The 23,597-nt window shown below is 42.9% G+C and overlaps 3 protein-coding genes across 3 annotated transcripts; all 3 read left to right on the top strand.

Moving 5' to 3' along the window:
- The first annotated feature begins 310 nt into the window (after positions 1–310).
- On the top strand, positions 311–880 carry LOC122205007 (interferon alpha-like). Its single transcript, XM_042912944.1, has one exon. It carries the CDS (start codon positions 311–313, stop codon positions 878–880), a length of 570 nt encoding a protein of 189 aa, XP_042768878.1.
- An 8,281-nt stretch (positions 881–9,161) lies between these two features.
- LOC122205002 (interferon alpha-like) lies at positions 9,162–9,728 on the top strand. The gene has a single exon (XM_042912935.1). It carries the CDS (start codon positions 9,162–9,164, stop codon positions 9,726–9,728), a length of 567 nt encoding a protein of 188 aa, XP_042768869.1.
- Positions 9,729–15,364: 5,636 nt separating this feature from the next.
- LOC122205256 (interferon omega-1-like) lies at positions 15,365–15,959 on the top strand. Its single transcript, XM_042913477.1, has one exon. It carries the CDS (start codon positions 15,365–15,367, stop codon positions 15,953–15,955), a length of 591 nt encoding a protein of 196 aa, XP_042769411.1. The 3' UTR covers positions 15,956–15,959.
- The last annotated feature ends 7,638 nt before the right edge of the window (positions 15,960–23,597 follow it).

The raw sequence follows: 23,597 nt of genomic DNA, 5'->3' as shown, positions 1-23,597 counted from the left end.
AGAGTATAACTGTGTCATTAAAATTTCATTAGGGGTTCAATTAGCAAAAAAAATCTAAAAGGGCTCAGGGGTCAGGGGAAGGGGACAATAATTAAAAAAAATGGTTGAGAAGCACTGCTCTAAACCCATTTGGAGAATGCAAAATGAAAAACAGAAAACAAAAATAGGAAGTAAGAGGAGATTCGGAAAATGGAAACTCACGTGTTCCCATTTAGGAGGTGCGCACAAGGGAAGATGTTCAGAGAACCTAGAGCCACGGGTCACAGAGTCGCCCACCCCAGCCAGGCCGACAGCATCTGCAAGATCCCCGATGGCGCTGCCCTCTTCCTTCTTGGTGGCCCTGGTGGCGCTGGGCTGCAACTCCGTCTGCTCTCTGGGCTGTGACCTGCCTCACACCCACGGCCTGCTGAACAGGAGGGCCTTGACGCTCCTGGGACAAATGAGGAGACTCCCTGCCAGCTCCTGCCAGAAGGACAGAAATGACTTCGCCTTCCCCCAGGACGTGTTTGGTGGAGACCAGTCCCACAAGGCCCAAGCCCTCTCTGTGGTGCACGTGACGAACCAGAAGATCTTCCACTTCTTCTGCACAGAGGCGTCCTCGTCTGCTGCTTGGAACACCACCCTCCTGGAGGAATTCTGCATGGGACTTGATCGGCAGCTGACCCGCCTGGAAGCCTGTGTCATGCAGGAGGTGGGGGAGGGAGAGGCTCCCCTCACCAACCAGGACTCCATCCTGAGGAACTACTTCCAAAGACTCTCCCTCTACCTGCAAGAGAAGAAATACAGCCCTTGTGCCTGGGAGATCGTCAGAGCAGAAATCATGAGGTCCTTGTATTATTCATCAATAGCCTTGCAGAAAAGATTAAGGAGCGAGAAATGAGACCCGTTCAACATGGAAATGACTAAAGTGTGACGAATCATATCACACTTTCCACGTGTTCTGCCATGTCAAAGAGTCATTTCTGCTGTGATTGTGACATGAATGGCATCAATCTGTCAATATTTTCAGGAGTCTTAAGTACATCATGTCAACTCTACAAGCACTAGTCACTTTCCGATGACCTTGCTGATCTATTTAACAATTTATTTATTTACTTAACTATTTATAAGATTTAAATTATATTTGAATAATAATGATGTACTTTCACTTTGTGGTTAAGAGAAAAATATATTCTTTATATTTATTCAACTTATTATTTTCTTTATTAAATATTTTCTATAGAAAAATTCTTGTCTTTGTTTATCATTTAAAAAAGAAACAACTCTGATGAAAGAATGGATTGTGCAATTCACTTATTCATTACATTATTCACGTTATACATTAAAAATAGACTTTCTCTAAGCCAGTCTGTATGCGGCTGTCAGGATAGGGGTGGACATAACAAATCCAGTTCTGCTTTTGCACCAGTGGGTTTTGTGGAGAAAGCAACCTAAAGACAATAATCACACTGAATTTATATCTGTTATATTAAACGGTAGGATGAGGAGAAGGGGAAAAATGGAGTTCTCTCAGCAGAATCTGCAGGAAAGCATGCCAGGAAACAGAAACAAAAGCCGTAGATATCTCCTATAATTGACTGGTAGACTTCCAAGTGCGAATATTCTTTGGAAAATGGATATTTGAGTCTGCAATTTACAAGCAACGCCATTAACTGAAAGCCTTAAAACAGAAGCGGTCACACGGGAGGAGGAGAGCATGAGCAAAGAACTTCAGATTGATTCCTCGAAACTTCACATGGTAAAGGGAGAAAAGAGCCACAACAGAAACAGAGACGGAATGGCCATGAGGTAGTAGGGTAAGAGAGAATATCGGTAAAAGTCTATTTCAAGGACTGAAATGGCTTCAAAGAATTGCATCATTGTAAAATGTGGATGTCAAGTGCCCACCGCACTGGGATGAAGGGGGCATTGAAGCTTTGGTGAGAGCTGGTTTGGAAGAACTCACAGAAACCATATTGGAGGGTGGGAGGGAATGAGTGAATAAGAGAAGAGAAGTTCAGCTATAAGGAGCAAATAGTTGTGAGAGATGTGCCTGCTGCAATGCAAGAGGAGAATAGAATGGGAATTGGGAATTACGTGAATTTTTTTTTTTTTTTTTCCTGCAGAGTTCTCCGTTTTGCGCTATGTGTGTCTCTGGATAGATACATGGATTGGATGTATTGGCAAATCATGTTCATATGCTTAACGTTGTGTTTATTTTAAAGCATGGCACCTTTCATTCCTTACCATGATAATCTATTATCATTTTGATGCGTACTATGCGGAAGGTCAGGAAGCTGTTCTGTGGACGGAAACCTTCCAGTATGTGGGGAAGCAGATGGAACTGACCTTAGCGAGGGCTGGGTGGAATTCACAAGCAGGCACCACAGTGAGCAGGTGGAAGGTGGTAGCAGAAGCCAAGGGCTCCTGCTGGCTTCCTCTCACCTGGGAGCCACCCTAGCGTTTCCACGGCCATCACCACGGTCAGATTTGCCTTTGATTTCCTGGTGCCTCGGTGCATCCCAATGCCGTGACAGCTTTCTAGGAAAGCTGAGTGGAGAAAGAAAAAGATGCTGTATCAAAACTGATGGGAAATAATGGTATAGGCCCTTCCCGTTTTCACTCTTGCTTCCCTCTTTTGGTACTGACCTCAAGATGAAGGAGAAAGGAATTCAGAAGAGAAGTCCACCCGTGCCTATAAAATTACTAAATTAAAAAGAACATATACAATGTAGAAAACTCCAAGCTAGTAAAGAAAGGGGTTAGTTTTCTCAGGTATGTGGCCTCCCTGCCCCACATCTTCGCTGTGAGATGGATCACGATGAACCAAATAGCCCAGGAGAAAAGAACTGACTCACTAACCCCGGAACCCTTATTAGTTACTTCAGTGCAAGCCTCCAGCAGCAGGAAAATCAACACTGAGTCCCCTGCGGCCTCAGAAACTGAGAGCATGAGAAGGACTCCACAGGTTAATAAACTGAACTCCACATAGAAATCAACATTTAGCAAAATAAATTTCCTATTTTAGGTTACAATAGGTAAATTGTAAATAGGTAAATTCCTATTTAAGGTTACAAAAAAAAAAAAAAAAAGATAGTTTACCCACACCAGTGCCCCCTACACACATGAAGTGCATAACGTTTGTGTCCTCTGGAAGCTATGGAAAAATCTGACTCTTGAGCACCTGACAGAAAGAGAAGGAATTGGTCACAGAAACAAGCTTGGGTCGCAGACAGTTGATTATTTGGGGGACAAAAGCAGTCACCCTCCAATAAAATTTTGCTCAAAGCTGGAAGTATGATGAGCTGACTCCTGGCGGCCAGTTACAGAGAAAGAGAGAGTGAGCGAGGGGAGCCAGGTGTCACACACAGGGCTATGGGCACGCTGACCCAAAGGGACCAGGCATCTTGACTGATGCGCAAAAAATAAAAATCACAACAACAGAGCTCAGGATCGGAGGTAAAACTATGTCCTGAGCAAGGAGAACAACACCTACCTACTTTTGATCGTAACACAAAAGATTTCCGTCATTTGAAAGCTTTGGATCCCTTTACGCTGAAACATTTGAAGTACTGGGGCAAATTAAACTTCAATGAAATAGTGAAATGAGTAATTCATAGGGTTAATGTTTTCTAATCTAATCTACTCTAATCTAAGGCTTACATAAAGGAAGGAAAAAAACTTGAGAAGAATAAAACGTATACAGGAACATTCAGAAAATGAAAACGGTTTTGTATTAAAAGACATGTGAAAAAGAACTTGAGATGAACTAGGGCCCAAGATGCCCCCCTCGCTCGTCACCCAGGCCACCAGACCCCTCAGGTGCCCAGCACGCACCCCCTCTGCGGGACTCCTGCTGGATCCCTGTGGCCGCATCTCCTTTCTGGGCTCTGACCTGCCTCCCGGCCACGGGCGGCTTCACAGGAAGACCTACTGCTTCTGACACAGATCAGGAGGATGTCCCCGTTCTCCTGACTGAGGGGCATCCCCCCCGGGGAGAGGGTGGGTGGCTGCCGGTTGCAGGAGGCCCAGGCCACCTCTGTCCTCAGGAGCTGCTCCGGCAGACCTTCTAAGTTCCTCACAAAGTGCCATCCGCTGCCTGGAACCCGATTCTGCTGGACAAACTGCCCGGGGCTCCAGGGACAGCCGGAACCTGGGACACCTGCCTCAAATGCACACACCCGGACACTCCTGCAAGAACCTTTCACTAGAGGACAAAAGTTCCATCCGGGACTTCATCTCAGTCTAAAGAGAAGCAATGGAGTGATTGTGCCTCTAGAAAGATGCCTGAGTGCAAATCACGTGATCGTTGTCTGCATATTCAAATTCGTAACAATTAGTAAGGAGGAAGGAAGGAGACCCCAAAATGATTCTCTTTAATACATGAAGTCACATTCCCAGGTATTTAGTCATTTCACTGACTTTATTTCTGCTCTCGTCTTAGAATGTATCGAGTTAAATTGTTCAAAAATGTGCTCCAATGTTCTTCTCCAGTGATTATCTCTCGGGCCTCTTTCCTTGGGAGACACTTACCTCTAACGATGGGACATACGTATTCATGTATTGGCGGACGTTCTGGTTCCCATCCAACATGTAATCAGCTGGGCTCGTCGTCAGCCTTGACCTTCCATCAACTACAACACAAGTGCCAAACAAGCTGAAAAGCAACAACTCTTCTTAGATCCATCAGAGAATTGGGGGTCGAGGTGCCAGCTGCCGCCCTTAGCTCTGCAGAAAGAGGGGGATGCAGGCAGAGACCCTGGATGACTGGGAGCAGAAATGCAAGAGTTTAAAGCACAGCTGAAGCTCGTATTGGTAGAAACACTGAAGCTGAAATGGAAGAATTACTGGCAGTTCCATATGGATGAGCTTGAGATCGAAAAACTGCAAGATATCCTGTCTTTGGGGGCCACAGGCTTTTGTGAGTGTTACCTTCGGGAGAAACCTTCACCAGGTTCTCACTGTGAAGATGAGAAAACAAACTCCTGGTGCTTCCAGCAGAGGAAAGGAAAGAGAAATCACTGGCTGGGAATCCTCTCAGTCTTCTGTTCCCCTCAACAAAGGCCTGCTCTCCAGGGAAATGATTTTCCTAGAGCCTCCCCCCACCCCCACCGGGGGAAGGGAAGTCCAGCCCTCTCTCCTCTTCCACTCGGGGGACAGGGAGGACAAAACTGCAAGCCCCTCTAACTTTCCTGTGTCCCCTTAGCAGGGTGGTCACGTTAGAACATTTAGAAGCACTTAGCGGAGTATTTTCCACTGAATGAAGGCTTACCATCATGTTCTTATTTATTCGTAGAGGTCTATAAGAGCATAAGTAACTTCTCCTAGCCCTCTCTCTGTAACTGACTGCAAAATGCTGATAGTCTAAAGAAACAGAATTGGGATCAAGTGGCTCATCAATGCAATTATATACCTACTAATATACTATGTGCACATAGATACTATGTATATACACGTGCACTATGTATTCTGACACTAGCACGTTCCCCTTTCCTCCCGCTTCTCCAGATCTCATTCTTCACCTGCATCTCACAGTGTTTCCTTCTGCCCCAGTGTAGAAACCCCCAGTGAGCTCTGCTCTCCTCAGTCTCTCCTCCTGAACCTGCCCTGCCCATTCACACAGCTGCTTCCTTTTCCGCTGTGGTTTCTGGCCATGTGCAAAAGTCACTAACTGAAATCAAGAGTTGTGTGAAAGTTCTAGGTTTTTGGAAACTCTCATAGGAGAGTTCTTGTTCTCTTCTTTTTCTTCTCGTGACTATTTTTGGCCATGACGGAATGTTCCTCCTGCAATGATGTAACTAGCTTAGGGAAAAAGGAAAGAGAAAGCAGCATCATTTTAGTCAGGGGTCCGTTAAAATATTTACGAAGGAAGAGTGCCACCTACTGGCCAAGATGGACAAAGACAATGACCGGGTCTGGAGACGTGGCTTGTGGTCTACAGAAGTCTGTTCCCAGGCAGGAGTCTTTTCTACAGAGAAAAATGGCTCTTTCCTGGAAAGAACGGACTCCAATAACATAATAAGCCAATTTCCTTACCTTGGATACAGTTTTGAAAAAGCACAAGTGTTCTCTTTCTTTTTTTTTTTTTTTTTTTGAGAGAGAGAGTGAGCACATAAGGGAGGGGCAGAGAGAGACTGGGGACAGAGGATCTGAAGCAGGCTCTGTGCTGACAGCAGAGAGTCTGATGTGGGGCTTGAACTCATGAATCGTGAGATCATGACCTGAGCTGAACCAACTGAGCCCCCAAGAGCTGTTAGCTTCACAGCAAAATTGAGTGCGAGGTATCGAGACTTCACATACTCCCCGGTTCTGTATATGAATAGTCTCCCCCATTATCAGCATTGCCACCCCAGGTGGAATAGTTGTTACAATTGCTTCCAAGGGTATAACAGTAAGTTCCTAGGGTTGTGAACCAGCCTGGAATATTGCAGTGGTCTGTGGCACTGCAAAGCTCAACATTGGGCCAGTCTAACAAAACATTATTCCTTAATATTTATTTTCTCTCATTGGATTTTCTTGGGTATCATACGAGAAGCACGGACATTGGATTTGTGGAATATACACAAAACATCTGCAAGATCAGTGTGACAAACCTGGGGCTAAGCCGTCTCTGTGATTGGAAGAGTTTCTCTCCATTGTTTCTTGGATCTCAAAGTCATTCTGGGAGAGGTGGCCTTTGCTTATTTGTGAGCTGCTATGGGCTGTCTTGTGCATGTTGCTTTTGTCTGAGCCTCGTGTGAAATGGGCTTTGGGAATTAAATACAAATATATTATATTTTATGATTTAATTCTACAAAACTCACTCAACACATCAGCAATTATCTAGTGGGAAACAGAAAAATATTGTGACAATATCTTCAAGAGTATCTAGCAGCAGGTTAAGTTAAAAATTATTTTGTCAGGGCGCCTGGGTGGCTCAGTCGGTTAAGCGTCTGACTCTTAATCTCAGCTTAGCTCATGATCTCACGGTTTATGAGTTTGAGTCCCATGTCGGGCTCTGTGCTGATGGCGCGGAGCCTGCTTTGGATTCTGTCTCTCCTTCTCTCTGCCCCTCTTCTGCTTGTGCTCTCTCTCAAGTAAATAAATAAACTGAAAAAAATTATTTTGTCATGAGGCAACATTAAAATTCAGTACACTGAAAATAAATCAGGGAATAATTTAAGTGAATAATTAAAATTTTTTCTTGCTTTAAGCAATTTGGAATGATTTTAAATATTTAAGTACATTGAAATAGTTATGTCTTTATAGAAATTTTAATTTACTTATGTACTTTATATAAAATTTATATAAGTAAATAAGTTATAAGTCACAAATTAAATTTAGGTCTGGAATAGAACAGAGACTCCAGAATCGGACCCACAAATGTATGGCCAGCTAATCTTTGACAAAGCAGGAAAGAATATCCAATGGAAAAAAGACAGTCTCTTTAACAAATGGTGCTGGGAGAACTGGACAGCAACATGCAGAAGAATGAAACTAGACCACTTTCTTACACCATTCACAAAAATAAACTCAAAATGGATGAAGGACCTGAATGTGAGACAGGAAACCATCAAAACCCTGAGGAGAAAGCAAGAAAAAACCTCTCTGACCTCAGCCGCAGCAACTTCTTACTTGACACATCGCCAAAGGCAAGAGAATTAAAAGCAAAAAATGAACTATTGGGACCTCATGAAGAGAAAAAGCTTCAGCACTGCAAAGGAAACAATCACCAAAACTAAAAGGCAACCAACGGAATGGGAAAAGATTTTTGCAAATGACATATCGGACAAAGGGCTAGTATCCAAAATCTATAACGAACTCACCAAACTCCACACCCAAAAAACAAATAATCCAGTGAAGAAATGGGCAGAAACACGAATAGACACTTCTCTAAGGAAGACATCCTGATGGCCAACAGGCACATGAAAAGATGCTCAGCGTCGCTCCTCATCAGGGAAATACAAATCAAAACCACACTGAGATGTCACCTCACGCCAGCAGAGTGGCTAAAATGAACAAACCGGGAGCCTATAGATGCTGGCGAGGATGTGGAGAAACGGGAACCCTCTTACACTGTTGGTGGGAATGCAAACTGGTGCAGCCACTCTGGAAAACAGTTGGAGGTTCCTCAAAAAATTAAAAATAGATCTACCCTATGACCCAGCAATAGCACTGCCAGGAATTTACCCAAGGGATACAGGAGTACTGATGCATAGGGGCACTTGTACCCCAATGTTTATAGCAGCACTTTCAACAATAGCCAGATTATGGAAAGAGCCTAAATGTCCATCAACTGATGAATGGATAAAGTTTTGGTTTATATACACAATGGAATACTACTTGGCAATGAGAAAGAATGAAATCTGGCCATTTGTAGCAACGTGGATGGAACTGGAGAGTGTTATGCTAAGTGAAATAAGTCATACAGAGAAAGACAGATATCATGTGTTTTCACCCTTATGTGGATCATGAGAAACTTAACAGAAGACCATAGGGGAAGGGAAGGGGAAAAAAAAAGTTAGAGAGGGAGGGAGGCAAACCATAAGAGACTCTTAAAAACTGAGAATAAACTGTGGGTTGATGGGGGGTGGGAGGGAGGGAAGGGTGGGTGATGGGTATCGAGGAGGGCGCCAATTGGGATGAGCACTGGGTGTTGTATGGAAACCAATTTGACAATAAATTTCATATTAAAAATATAAATAAATAAATAAGCAAACATTAAAAAAATCAAATTTAGGTCCATACTTAAGCATCAATGGCATTAAATTTTAACTTTTAAAAATTTTTAGTAATTCTTAACCCTGCATTGGATAAATAGAGTAAACTTTATATTTCCTTTTTTATGATTTTTTATGTATAAAGTACAGTTAAATATACAGTACATAATTACACATAATGTGTATCTGTGTTATTAAATTTTCTTAGAAGGTTCAATTAGATAAATATGTACAAAAACTCTGGAGGCAGGAGGTAATGATGAAAAAAAAAATGGTTGTGGAACCCATGCTCTAAACCCAAGTAGAAGGTGCATAAAGGAAAGCAAAAACAGAAGTAGAAAGTAAGGACAACGTTCAGAAAGTGAAAACTGCTATGTTCCCTACTTAAGCCACACGCACAAGGGAAGATGTTCAGAGAACCTAGAGCCACGGGTCACAGAGTCGCCCACCCCAGCCAGGCCGACAGCATCTGCAAGATCCCCGATGGCGCTGCCCTCTTCCTTCTTGGTGGCCCTGGTGGCGCTGGGCTGCAACTCCGTCTGCTCTCTGGGCTGTGACCTGCCTCACACCCACGGCCTGCTGAACAGGAGGGCCTTGACGCTCCTGGGACAAATGAGGAGACTCCCTGCCAGCTCCTGCCAGAAGGACAGAAATGACTTCGCCTTCCCCCAGGACGTGTTTGGTGGAGACCAGTCCCACAAGGCCCAAGCCCTCTCTGTGGTGCACGTGACGAACCAGAAGATCTTCCACTTCTTCTGCACAGAGGCGTCCTCGTCTGCTGCTTGGAACACCACCCTCCTGGAGGAATTCTGCATGGGACTTGATCGGCAGCTGACCCGCCTGGAAGCCTGTGTCATGCAGGAGGTGGGGGAGGGAGAGGCTCCCCTCACCAACCAGGACTCCATCCTGAGGAACTACTTCCAAAGACTCTCCCTCTACCTGCAAGAGAAGAAATACAGCCCTTGTGCCTGGGAGATCGTCAGAGCAGAAATCATGAGATCCTTGTATTCGTCAACAGCCTTGCAGAAAAGGTTAAGGAGCGAGAAATGAGACCTGTTCAACATGGAAATGATTCTCACTGACCAATCATACCACACTTTCCACCTGTTCTGCCATGTCAAGGACTCGTTTCTGCTGTAGTCGTGACATGAAACGAAATAACTTGTCAAATGTTTTAGGAGTAATAAGCGACATCATGTCACCTCTACGAGCACAAGCCACTTACCGATGACCGTGCTAATATCCTTTTATCTATTTAAGTATTTATTTATTTATTTATTTATTCATTTAAATATTTATGAGATTTAAATTTTTTCAAGTAATGTGATGTGCACCCTTATGTTTTGGTAATATAATAAAATGTATTCTTTATATTTAATCAGTGTATCATTTTTTTATTTCATTTACTGTAGGAAGTGTTTATAAAGAGTAACATCAGGTCTCATGGTGCAACTTGATGGAAAACCGGATGAGAGGATTCATTTACCCATCAGATTCTATTAAAATCAGAGGTAACAACTGTCTTCCTCTAAGACAAGTTGTTCGTTGCCCTTACGACATGGGATATAACAAATACAGTTCTTGCTGTCTTTACCTTTGATTTTTGTAGGGATAGAAACCTAAAAGCCATCATCATACTTAATATTATAATGAAGCAGGGAGAGAAGTGAATTCTCTCAACTGATGGTAGAATGAAGAATGTCAGGAAATAAAAATAAAAGCTGTCAGTCTCCTCTACATTGACTGATACACATGGAAGTGCCAATGCCCATTGTCAGTGGATAGGCGAGCTTAGATTTTTTTAAAAATGCCATAGGACAGGTCGATACATGGCAACAGGAAGCCAGAAACAGAGGTGGTCATGCGGGACGACAGTGTAGTGTGACCGAAAGACTTACACTTGATTCTAAGGCACAGCAGGGGAGAGAAGAACCACGAAGGATACACAGGTATACTGACCATTCAGTAGAAGGATAACAAGAGAGGATGCTGAGTGTATTTAAGGAAATACACGTGCTTAGAAGAATGTCAGTGGATTCATGGAAGATGTGCGTCTAACTGCCTGCTACGACAGAAAAATGGATACCATCGTGAACTTCATGAGAGTTCGTTTGATGGAATTACTAAGCAGGAAACCACACTGGAATTCCTGAAAGCCTCAATAAGAGAAGTTAGCGCCTCTGAAGTGAAAAAGAATACAGCGTGCGGTCTGGAAAATAACGTGGGGCAGTTTTTCTGTGCATCGTTCTGCCTTTTATGCCATATATCTATTTCTCACTGATTTCATGGAATTGATGTGCTGGCAAATCATAATTATGTGTCTAGTATTATATTTATTTTGAACCACAGCTCATTTAATTAGTTACGATTTTTATGCTGTCTTGATTATTATTACTTTGTACATCAGCAAGCTGCTCATCTTTAAGAACCGACTGGGCAGGAATGGATAATTAATTCAATCCTTCACCAAAATATCTATTACCACTGAGAAAATAATACTCCCTAGAATTACTGGTTTTATTAATTAAGTTACTTCACTGATCATTATGACACTGGCTTGCTGTGGCAGCCTTATAGCACGTTTCACTTTCTAGGGGAGTTTGACACGATAAGAAATCTTTCACGTTACTCACGGGTAATTTCTGCTAATTTTTTTTTAAATTTTTTTAACGTTTATTTAGTTTTGAGACAGAGAGAGAGAGAGAGAGAGCATGAACGGGGGAGGGGCAGAGAGAGAGGGAGACACAGAATCGGAAGCAGGCTCCAGGCTCTGAGCCATCAGCCCAGAGCCCAACGCGGGGCTCGAACTCACGGACCGTGAGATCGTGACCTGAGCTGAAGTCGGACACTTAACCGACTGAGCCACCCAGGCGCCCCCCCCCCCTTTTTTTTTTTTTTTTAATTTTTCTAACGTTTATTTAGTTTTGAGACAGAGAGAGACAGAGCATGAATGGGGGAGGGGCAGAGAGAGAGGGAGACACAGAATCGGAAGCAGGTTTGCTAATTTTTTGAATATAACCATCTTTGGTGGGTCCCCAAATAACACAATTATTACATAAAGACTGACAGTCTTTTGGGGCACCTGGGTGCTCAATTAAGTGTCCAACTTTTGTTTTCAGCTGAAGTCATGATCTCAAGACTCCTTAGATGGGCCAGGTGTCGGGCTCCAGGCTGACAGCAGAGAGCCTGCTTGAGATTCTCTCTCTTCTCTCTGCCCCTCCCCCACCCGTGCTCATATTCTCTCTCTCTCAAAATAAATAAGTAAACTTAAAAAAAAAAAAAGACTAGCAGACTTTCTGCACATGAGAGTGCGAAGCTGGGTTAGGCATCGTCTTCATACTTAAGGCAACAAAAAATTGTTTAAAATCAGCTGTAACCGCAACATGAATAATGGAAATCCATGGAGCAAATGTGAGTTGTGTATAATTCAGGAACAAAAACAGAGCTAAGAATTATAACAGAATATTGTGAATACTAACTAAAGTCATGCACTTGAATGGCACCAAGCAACACATCTTCCATAGAGTAATGACCAAAAGTGTGGTTCATATTTTCTTCTTTTTCTTCAGAAGGCTCTATGTGAGAATAGTGTTTGTCTCTTTCAACAAAATTCTTAGCAACTGTGTGTCCTACCTTTCACTAACTGACCTTCAAAGGAGGCAGCATAAGAAAACAGCATTTTGTGGTGAATTCTGGAGAAGGCTGACTGAGTCACTCCTTATTTCAAACAAGTGTCTTATTTATATTCAATTAGGAAATAGTGGCTTGTATTAATATCTGAGAGTTGAGAATAAGTATCTAGATGGATGTACAGGGGCACCTGGGTGGCTCAGTCAGTTGAGCATCTGACTTTGGCTCTGGTCATGATCTCGCAGTTCGTGAGTTCAAGCCCCACATCCAGCTCTGTGCTGACAGCTCAGAGCCTGGAGCCTGCTTCGGATTCTCTGGAGCTTGTTTCAGATTCTGTGTCTCCCTCTCTCTCTGGCCCTTCCCTACTCGTGCTCTGTCTCTCTCTCAGAAATTAAAAAAAAAAAAAAATTAAAAAAAACTTAGATGGAAGTACAGAAAAACATGATGTTTCTTTAATATTGTGGCACCTGCACCTCTCCCCTCAGCATTCCAGGACACATTCCCCTGTCCTAATCGTTTCTAGTTTCCTCCCTGTCCCAGAAGGAAGTCCCCACACACCCTGTCACTCACTCCCTTCAACTGTCAGCCTATTCACACAGCAGCTTTCTGGTCTGTTGTGGTCTCAGCTTAAACGTTTCCCTGAAGAGCAGCATGTCACAAGTAGAAACTAAAAATCAAATGAAATCTCTAAGTTTTGCAGAAACATCTTCAAGAAAGGCTTTTTATTTACTACCGTCAAATGTGATGTATTAGCACTTGCGGGGAAAAAGACAGAAAGGAGGATCTGGTTGAAGGGTGGGCTACCGAAGCTCCTCTCAGAGAAGACCACCCCCTGGTGGCCACGTGCAGCAAGGGCAGAGACCAAGACTGGAGGGCTGGCTTGGGATCCCTGCAGAAATCCCGCCACTTCTTGAGGATGTCCCCTCAAGCTGCAAAAAGCTACCAGCTGGCAACAACAGATTCTAACGCTGTCTATGACAAGGACTAAGTATTGCCCTGAAACTCTCTATAGCCATCTTCAGTTTCAATCCTAGAGGTATTAAGTGCTAAATACTGGAAAGTGTTGGAGAACCGAGTCTCAGGGTGGGAGGCACGGGCGGGCGAAGGGAGTGATCACCATCCGCCAGCTCTCTCCTTTGAGCCTCAGGCCAAAGCAGCTATTTTCCTGATTTGGGGGAATTCAGTGTGGCCTTCACTCTTCCCTCTGCCAGAGCTCCCGGCCCCCAGTTTGCTGCACCGATTGTGTTAACCAGCCCTTTGCTTTTTTGCCAGCAGAGAAGTCACTTCCCTTTTTTCATTTTCATGACATACAGACCTATATTTTCTTTTGCCCAACACAATTGTTGTGTTTTGCTTTCTAGGAGAGTTGAAATGAGAAACAAAAAAACAAAAACCTGATATCTTGGAAATATAGAGAAAAATGGTGCAGCCCCTCATTCTTTTACTTGCCTTTGTATTAACCTGCGGATGATATAAAACATGATGCAGGAAGAGCAAGACAGACTATGTCCACTAAACCACTGCATAAAAACTAAGTCATTAAAACTCTTTTTGTTGCTGTTTTTTAAATTTAAAATGAAATAACACAAGTAAGTAAAGGAGAGAAGGCTGTTTCTCCCTGACATAATAGCCGGGGCCTCACCCCCTGCATTCTGACCCTCAGACAGATGAACAGACTAAGAAGCCAAAGAGAAATACCCAGACTGAATGAACAATGGAGAGTTGCTAGTTTCTGTGCTGGAAGCTTCCACTGAGAGGCATCATCAGTGAGTCCCCCGAGCCCAGCTCAGAAATGTTGAGTCTAACTAGTGCTCAATAGTTGAAGTAAAAGATTGAACAATAAAAGCTGTGGTGGCAAAATGACAAGTATTTGCTTACTGAAGGTGAAATGATTACAGTTGGGCTATTCCCCTACTTTTGTCTCAAAAGTTGAGACAAATTTTGCCCTAAGCATCTGAGGGCTATTGACACGTTATACCTGCTCAAGAGAGGAGGAGGTCAGCGCTGAGAGCTAGGGTCCCTCACAAAAACACTCCAGGGACAAGGCCAAGGATCTAGGGGCAATAGCTGTTTTGCTAACAAAGAAACCAGCCCCTCCACAGTAGGGGAATTCTAATGTCCTCAGGAAAAGGTGAGCCTGCCCTCAGGGAGTGAGTCCAGGAGAGGTTGGGTTGAGGACACTCAGTCACTCCAGAGGAACATGTTAGTAGAGGTGATAACAACCTTGCGCGTGAGGGTTTGCTGAGAAAATAAAATGATCTGGGATTAGAATCTTCACAGCTACATGTCCCAGACCGGAACCGGGCTTCCTGCTGGGGACACTGGCACAGCCTGAGGAGCACTGTAGACGGGTTACGAAATGGCAGAAGGATAGTGTCTGTATTATTAGTCTTGACCCTGAGGCCCCAGTGAAGCATAACTGCATGGACCTGCATCAATTATTTCTAGAATGAAGAGAAACATCCAAGAAACTCATTCACTTATCACCACAAGTCTCTAATGTGAATACAACAGTAATTAAAACCCAGTCCTGGTTCTAAAGAGCTTATTTACCATACATCGTCTGGTCAGAACCTAGCAAGATACAAAAACCCATAGGAATGAAGGAGTCTGTCTCTGTATGAAGTAAAGAGGGTAAAAACCTAGTCCACGATCAAGGCCAAAGTTTCTTTCTAACACAAAGAGCAATGTTCATATATGAAAACATATATGTGAGCAGGTGTGTGTATGAGTACCTACATGCCTACATCACTCCAGTCTTTAGGACAAAGATGTTTCTACTTTGATAAGTGTCCATTGGGATGGACATATCGGAAGTTTATTGGGAAATAAAGCTTCCATTGCCAACGTAGTATTTTAGATTGATGACATCTTCTTACACAATAAGGAGAATGCATAAATGAAAACAAAAAAAGGAAGTAGAAGTGGAGAGGATGTTCAGAAAATGAAATTGTCCGCGTTCCCTATTTAAGAGCCATGCTTCGAGGCCGTGCTCAGAGAACCTCGGCCCCGAGGTCCCCCAGCTCAGCCCGGCCAGCAGCCCCCTCGGCTTCCCCATGGCTCTCCTGCGCCCTCTGCTGACCGCCCTGGCGCTGCTCACCTGCCGCCCTGGAGGCTCTCTGGGCTGTGCCCTGCCTGGGAGCCACGCGCAGGTTAGCAGGGACAACTTGGTGCTCCTGGGCCAGATGCGGAGACTGTCCCCTTTCTTGTGCCTGCGGGCCAGAAAAGACTTCCGCTTCCCCCGGGAGATGCTGGAGGGCGGCCAGCTCCGGGAGGCCCAGGCCGCCGCCGCCGTCCTGCGGGAGCTGCTCCAGCAGACCTTCAACCTGTTGCACACGGAGCGCTCCTCGGCGGCCTGGAGCCCCGCGCCGCTGCACGGACTCCGCTCTGGCCTCCACCGGCAGCTGGAAGCCCTGGACGCCTGCCTGGTGCAGGCCACGGGCGAGGGAGAGCGCGCCCCGGGGATGCACGGCCCTGCCCTGGCCATCAAGAGGTACTTCCAGGACATCCGCGTCTACCTGGAGGACCAGGGATACAGTGACTGCGCCTGGGAAGTTGTCAGACTGGAAATCATGAGAGCCTTGTCCTCCTCGGCGACCTTGCAAGACAGCTTGGCCATCAAGGATGGAGACCTGGGGTCACCTTGAAGTGATTCTCAATGACTCACGTGCCACATCACCCTGCACTATGCCTGCTCACTTCAAGAGACTCTCACTGCAGCCTTCATTACAGAATTTATTGACTTTAATTCCACAAATATTTTGTGAGTAGTATTAAGCAAGAATATGTAAAAAAAAAAAAAAAAAAATCCAGCTTCAGGATCATCAGTCCTTAAGAGATGATTGCCCTGATGTTATTTATTTATTGTTTATTATTTATTTATTTATTCATTCATTCATTCTTTTGACTAATTTATATTTATATTTCCCTATAAAGGTTTTTGTCTTTACATTGTGTTAAAATGTATAAAACGTATTCACCTTTTCATTTTATTAAATATGCATTTTGTCTTAATAAATTCTTATCAAAGACAACTTGTTGAGTCTCTTTATTCTTAAAACCTAAGTCCAGAGTGCCCGGGTGATTCAGTCAGTTGGGTGCCCAACTTTCACTTGGGTGGTGATCTCACAGTTCATGAGTTTGAGCCCAGAGTCGGGTTACTGATAAAGGCCCTACTCACTTTTCCACCTTCCCCCGCTTGATGAGAGAGCATCGCTCTCCCTCATCCCAAGCCTCACCATGGTGCCCTTCCCCTGGGTGCAAAACCTCTGTGACCCCAAACAGAGGGACAGTTCCAGAAGGCTTAGCTTTGGGGGCGCCTGGGTGGCGCAGTCGGTTAAGCGTCCGACTTCAGCCAGGTCACGATCTCGCGGTCCGTGAGTTCGAGCCCCGCGTCAGGCTCTGGGCTGATAGCTCGGAGCCTGGAGCCTGTTTCCGATTCTGTGTCTCCCTCTCTCTCTGCCCCTCCCCCGTTCATGCTCTGTCTCTCTCTGTCCCAAAAATAAAAATAAAAAAACGTTGAAAAAAAAAAAAAAAAAAGAAGGCTTAGCTTTGGACAGATTTCCTTGGCGCACAGCAGAGAAGGCTCTAGTAAGATGCTTATACTTTATCAGTGACCTCTCCTCTCTCCTGACAGTATTTTCTTTTCCACATATAAAAAGTGAGCATCAGATGTGCCTCATTTTCATCTTCTTCATCCCAGCCCTACAACCACCTGTAGGTATTATCTTGCTTCTGTCATTCTGTTCATACCCAGACTATTTGAAGTTCTCTGCCGTGTCTGTTCCCAGTTCGTGGTCAGGTCGTCCTGCCCTCACTGTAACGTGGCTTCAGCCTCCCTGTTCTCCTGAAACTGCTCGGCCCAGGTTTACACTAAACCACATCTTACTGAGGTCAGAGATTGCTGTCAGCCAGCCCTGGCTGCCATTTCCAAACATCTGAGCCCTTTGGCCACGCCTCCACTTTCAAGTCTGACCTCCATGTGGCTTCTGTGTCTCTACTGTCTTCTGCTTTTCTGCTCCTGCCCCGCTCTTTCCTTTGTTGACTATTTTCTCTCATCTTGGGGCAATCTGGGTGTTTCTCAAAATTCCATGCTGGGTGCCACACTCCTTCCTCTCTGCACATACAGACTCAACCTCCCAAATAATTCCGAGTGTCATCTCTAAGATATGACTTCCAGGTGTGTGTCTTTGCCCAGAATCGTATCACGAGCATTAGTCATCATCTCCAAACTCTTATTTCTGTCTGCGCTCCCACAATATCTCCACTGATCATGTTCAGAATCGACCATCATGCATTTATTTGGCGAACTCCTACAGATCCTTGGATGCCAGCTTGGCAGATGCTTCTTGTAGAGTTTGTGCCCCTTTCATGCTCCTTTGTGCTCCCAGCGTCCTGTCCTTTCCCTGTCCTGGCCACAGAATGACGTTACTTGAAAGCTCAATGACCCAGAACCACCAGACTGGAAGCTCTGTGACAGCAGGCGGTGTGTCCACTATTTCGTCGTATCGGGCACCCACCGCAGCGCCCACGGATAGAAGATGTATTCACTACTTCGTTGTTGAAAGTGAAATTCCAAGATTCTGTAATATCTTTCACTTTGGTGTCTAGTTCATGCAATCGCTGAAATGGAATCAACAATCATCAGACATGATTTCTCCAAGAAACTTTTAAGTCCAGTGGACCAGCTCCAGCTGCTCCAATCTGTCAGAGTGTCTGCTGCATCTCCTTCGTTGTTCTAGAAAGGACTCCTACATAATTACTTATCCCTTCAGGTTGGGGGAAGAGGAGAGACTACAAGGCAGTAGAAAACCCCATTTTTTAAAGAAATCTGTGGCGTCAGCACATAAATGACACCAGATTGTCATTTCTTCCTTTAAAAAATGGTGACAATATTAGTAGTGGTCACACAGGAAATTATAAGGATTAAATGAAATAAAGTTTGCAAATTTTAGACTGAATCATAGTAGATGAGAGTCCACCTGACCGCAGTAAATGGTCGCTGCCTGCAGGGCTAGTAGGACATCCAATACCGGGTAGAGTCCACACTCAGCCAAACCAGCTCAAGCTTTCAGTGCAGCTCCCTTAACACCCTCAGGGGTGTGCATGGGGAGCTCCTCCCCCCACCGAGAACACTCCAGGAGAGGGCAGTGTCTGCAGGACTGGGAAGGAGCTGAGCCCAAGTTTCCCCTCTGGGGTCAGTACCTGGAACACAAAGGAGATCTCACAGCGCAAGGAAAGTCTTTGCAGGGAACCAGCATCTTGAAAGTTGTCTGCCAGAAATGGCTGTTCTATGAATAGTATAAGAGTGGTCAGAGCTCCTTCCCTCAGGCTCACTCATATTCAGACATTCTGGTGATATATTTTTTTTAATTTTTTAAATTTTAATTTTTAATAATTACATCCAAATTAGTAAGCATATGGTGCAACAATGATTTCAGGAGTAGATTCCTTAGTGCCCCTTACCCATTTAGCCCATCCCCCCTCCCACAACCCCCCCAGTAACCCTCAGTTTGTTCCCATATTTATGGGTCTCTTCTGTTTTGTCCCCTCCCGATTTTTGTCTTTCTCTGACTCACTAATTTCACTTAGCATAATAGCCTCCAGTTCCAACCACGTAGTTGCAAATGGCAAGATTTCATTCTTTTTCAATGCCGAGTAATACTCCATTGTATGTATGTATATATATATATATATATATATATATATATATATATATATATATACACATCACATCTTCTCTATCCATTCATCCATCAATGGACATTTGGGCTCTTTCCATACTTTGGCTATTGTTGATAGTGCTGCTATAAACATGGGGGTGCATGTGCCCTTTCAAAACAGTATACCTGTATCCCTTGCATAAATCCCTAGTCATGCAATTGCTGGGTCGTAGGGTAGTTCTATTTTTAGTTTTTTGACAAACTTCCATACTGTTTTCCAGAGTGGCTGCACCAGCTTGCATTCCCACCAACAATGCAAAAGAGATCCTCTTTCTCTGCATCCTCGCCAACATCTGTCGTTGCCTGAGTTGTTAATGTTAGCCATTCTGATGGGTGTGAGGTGGTATCTCATTGTGGTTTTGATTTGTATTTCCCTGATGATGAGTGACGTTGAGCATTTTCTCATGTGTTCGTTGGCCATCTGGATGTCTTCCTTGGAGAAGTGTCTATTCAAGTCTTTTGCCCATTTCTTCACTGGATTATTTGTTTTTTGGGCATTGAGTTTGATAAGTTCTTTATAGATTTTGGATACTAACCCTTTATCTGTCATTTGCAAATATCTTCTCCCATTCTGTCAGTTGCCTTTTAGTTTTGCTGATTGTTTCCTTCGCTGTGCACTAGCTTTTATTTTGATGAGGTCCCAGTAATTCATTTTTGCTTTTGTTTCCCTTGCCTCCAGAGACGTGTTGAGTAAGAAGTTGCTGCGGCCAAGATTACAGAGGTTTTTGCGTGCTTTCTCCTCGAGGATTTTGATGGCTTCCTGTCTTACATTTAGGTCTTTCATCCATTTTGAGTTTATTTTTGTGTATGGTGTAAGAAAGTAGTCCAGGTTCATTCTTCTGCATGTTGCTGTCCAGTTTTCCCAGCACCACTTGCTAAGAGACTGTCTTTATATCATTGGGTATTCTTTCCTTCTTTGTCAAAGATTAGTTGTCCATACGTTTGTGGATCCATTTCTGTTCCACTGATCCCAGTGTCTGTTCTTGTGCCATACCATACTATCAGGATGATTACAGCTTTGTAGTATAGCTTGAAGTCTGGGATTGTGATGCCTCCTGCTTTGGTTTTCTTTTTCAAGATCGCTTTGGCTATTCAGGGTCTTTTCTGGTTCCATACACATTTTAGGATTATTTGTTCTAGCTCTGTGAAGAATGCTGGTGTTACTTTGATAGGGATTGCATTGAATATGTAGATTGCTTTGGGTAGTATCGACATTTTAACAATATTTTAACAATATTTGTTCTTCCTATCCAGGAGCATGGAATCTTTACCCATTTTTTTTTTGTCTTCTTCAATTTCTTTCATAAGCTTTCTATAGTTTTCAGTGTATAGATTTTTCACCTCTTTGGGTAGATTTATTCCTAGGTATTTTATGTGGTTTTTTTTTTGTGCAACTATAAATGGGATCAATTCCTTGATTTCTCTTTCAGTCACTTCATTGTTGGTATATAGGAATGCAACTGATTTCTGTGCATTGATTTTATATCCTGCAACTTTGCTGAATTCATGAATCAGTTCTAGCAGTTTTTTGGTGGAATCTTTGGGGTTTTCCATATAGGGTATCATGTCATCTGCGAAGAGTGAAAGTTTGACCTCCTCCAGGCCAATTCGGATGCCTTTGTGTTGTCTGATGGCTGAGGCTAAAACTTCCCAATACTGTGTTGAATAACAGTGGCAAGAGTGGACATCCCTGTCCTGTTCCTGACCTCAGGGGGAAAGCTCTCAGTTTTTCCCCATTGAGGACGATATTAGCATTGGGTCTTTCGTATATGGCTTTTATGATCTCGAGGTATGATCCTTCTACCCCTACTTTGTTGAGGGTTTTTATCAAGAAAGGATGCTTTATTTTGTCAAATGCTTTCTCTGCATCTATTGAGAGGATCATATGGTTCTTGTCCTTTCTTTTATTGAAGTGATGAATCACATTGATTGTTTTGCAGATATCGAACCAGCCCTGCATCTCAGGTATAAATCCCACTTGGTCATGGTGAATAATTTTTTAATGTATTGTTGGAGCCGGTTGGCTAATATCTTGTTGAGGATTTTTGCACCCATGTTCATCAGGGAAATTGGTCTATAGTTCTCCTTTTTAGTGGGTCTCTGTCTGGTTTTGGAATTAAGGTAATGCTGGCTTCATAGAAAGAGTTTGGAAGTTTTCCTTCCATTTCTATTTTTTGGAACAGTTTCAAGAGAATAGGTGTTAACTCTTCTTTAAATGTTTGGTAGAATTCCCCTGGAAAGCCATCTGGCCCTGGACTCTTTTTTTTTTTTTTTTTTTTTTTTTTTTGTCAGATTTTTGATTACTAATTCTATTTCTTTACTGGTTATGGGTCTGTTCAAATTTTCTATTTCTTCCTGTTTCAGTTTTGGTAGTGTATATGTTTCTAGGAATTTGTCCATTTCTTCCAGATTACCCATTTTATTGGCATACAATTGCTCATAATATTCTCTTACTATTGTTTTTATTTCTGCTGTGTTGGTTGTGATCTCTCCTCTTTCACTCTGGATTTTGTTTGTTTGGGTCCTTTCCTTTTTCTTTTTGATCAAACAGGCTAGTGGTTTGTCAATTTTGTTAATTCTTTCAAAGAACCAGCTTCTGGTTTCCTTGATCTGTTCTACTGGTTTTTTGGTTTCGATAGCATTGATTTCTGCTCTAATATTTATTATTTCCTGTCTTCTGCTGGTTTGGGGTTTTATTTGTTGTTCTTTTTCCAGCTCTTTAAGGTGTTAAGTTTAGGTTGTGAATCTGTGATCTCTCTTCCTTTTTTAGAAAGTCCTAGATTGCTATACACTTTCCTCTTATGACTGCCTTTGTTGCATCCCAGAGGTTTTGGGTTGTGGTGTTATCATTTTCTTTGGCTTCCATATACTTTTTAATTTCCTCTTTAACTGCTTGTTTAGCCCATTCATTCTTTAATAGTATGTTCTTTAGTCTCCAAGTATTTGTTACCTTTCCGAATTTTTTCTTGTGGTTGATTTCAAGTTTCATATGCATGGTATGATCTCGATCGTTTTGTATTTGTTGAGGGCTGATTTGTGTTCCAGTATGTGGTCTATTCTGAAGAATGTTCCATGTGCACTGGAGAAGAATGTATATTCCGCTGCTTTAGGATGAAATGTTCTGAATATATCTGTTAAGTTCATCTGGTCCAGTGTGTCATTTAAAGCCATTGTTTCCTTGTTGATTTTTTGATTAGATGATCTGTCCATTGCTGTGAGTGGGGTGTTGAAGTCTCCTACTATTATGGTATTACTATCAATGAGTTTCTTTATATTTGTGATTAATTGATTTATATATTTGGGTGCCACATTTGGTGCATAAATGTTTAAAATTGTTAGGTCTTCTTGATGGATAGACCCCTTGATTATGATATAATGCCCTTGTTCATCTCTTGATATAGTCTTTATTTTAAAGTCTAGATTGTCTGATGTAAATATGGCTACTCCAGCTTTCTTTTGTTGACCATTAGCATGATAGATGGTTCTCCATCCCCTTACTTTCAATCAGAAGGTGTCTTTAGGTCTAAGTGGGTCTCTTGTAAACAACATATAGATGGATCTTGTTTTCTTATCCATTCTGTTACCCTATGTTCTTTGATTGGAGCATTGAGTCCATTGATGTTTAGAGTGAGTACTGAAAGATATGAATTTATTGGCATTATGATGCTTGTAGAGTTGGAGTTTCTGGTGATGTTCTCTGGTCCTTTCTAATCTTTGTTGCTTTTGATATATATATATATATATATATAGGTGTATATATATATATCTCTCTCTCTATATATATAGGTGTATATATATATATCTATATGTCTTTTGGTGTGTATATATATATCTATATATCTTTGGATATATATATATATATATATATATATATATATATATATATTTCATCTTTTTTCCCCTCAGTGAGTCCCCCTTAAAATTTCTTGCAGGGCTGGTTTAGTGGTCACAAACTCCTTTAATTTTTGTTTGTCTGGGAAACTTTTTCCCTCTCCTTCTATTTTGAATGACAGCCTTGCTGGATAAAAAATTCTTGGCTGCATATTTTTCTGTTTCAGCACACTGAATATTTCTTGCCACTCCTTTCTGGCCTGCCAAGTTTCTGTGAATAGGGCTGCTGCAAACCTGATCTGTCTTCCTTGTATGTTAGGGACTTTTTCTCTCTTGCTGTTTCACGATTCTCTCCTTGCCTGAGTATTTTGTGAATTTGACTATGATATGCCTTGTTGATGGTCAGTTTTTGTTGAATCTAATCTGAGTCCTCTGTGCTTCCTAGATTTTGATGTCTATGTGTTTCCCCAGGTTAGGAAAGTTTTCTGCTATGATTTGCTCACATAATCCTTCTACCCCTATTTCTCTTCCTCCTCTGGGACCCCTATGATTTTGATGTTGTTCCTTTTTAATGAGTCACTGGTTTCTCTAATTCTTAAATTGTGCTCTTTTGCTTTAATCTCCCTCGTTTTTTCGGTGTCAGTATTCTCTATAAGTTTGTCCTCTATATCACTGATTCTCTGTTCTGCCTCATCCATCCTTGCTGCCGTGGCATCCATCCGTGATTGCAGCTCAG

The sequence above is a fragment of the Panthera leo genome, chromosome D4 (genome assembly GCF_018350215.1).
Source record: "Panthera leo isolate Ple1 chromosome D4, P.leo_Ple1_pat1.1, whole genome shotgun sequence".
NCBI classification, from domain to species: domain Eukaryota; kingdom Metazoa; phylum Chordata; class Mammalia; order Carnivora; family Felidae; genus Panthera; species Panthera leo.
Note: the sequence above shows the minus strand (reverse complement) of the source record. Positions and strands in the feature narration are given on the sequence as shown.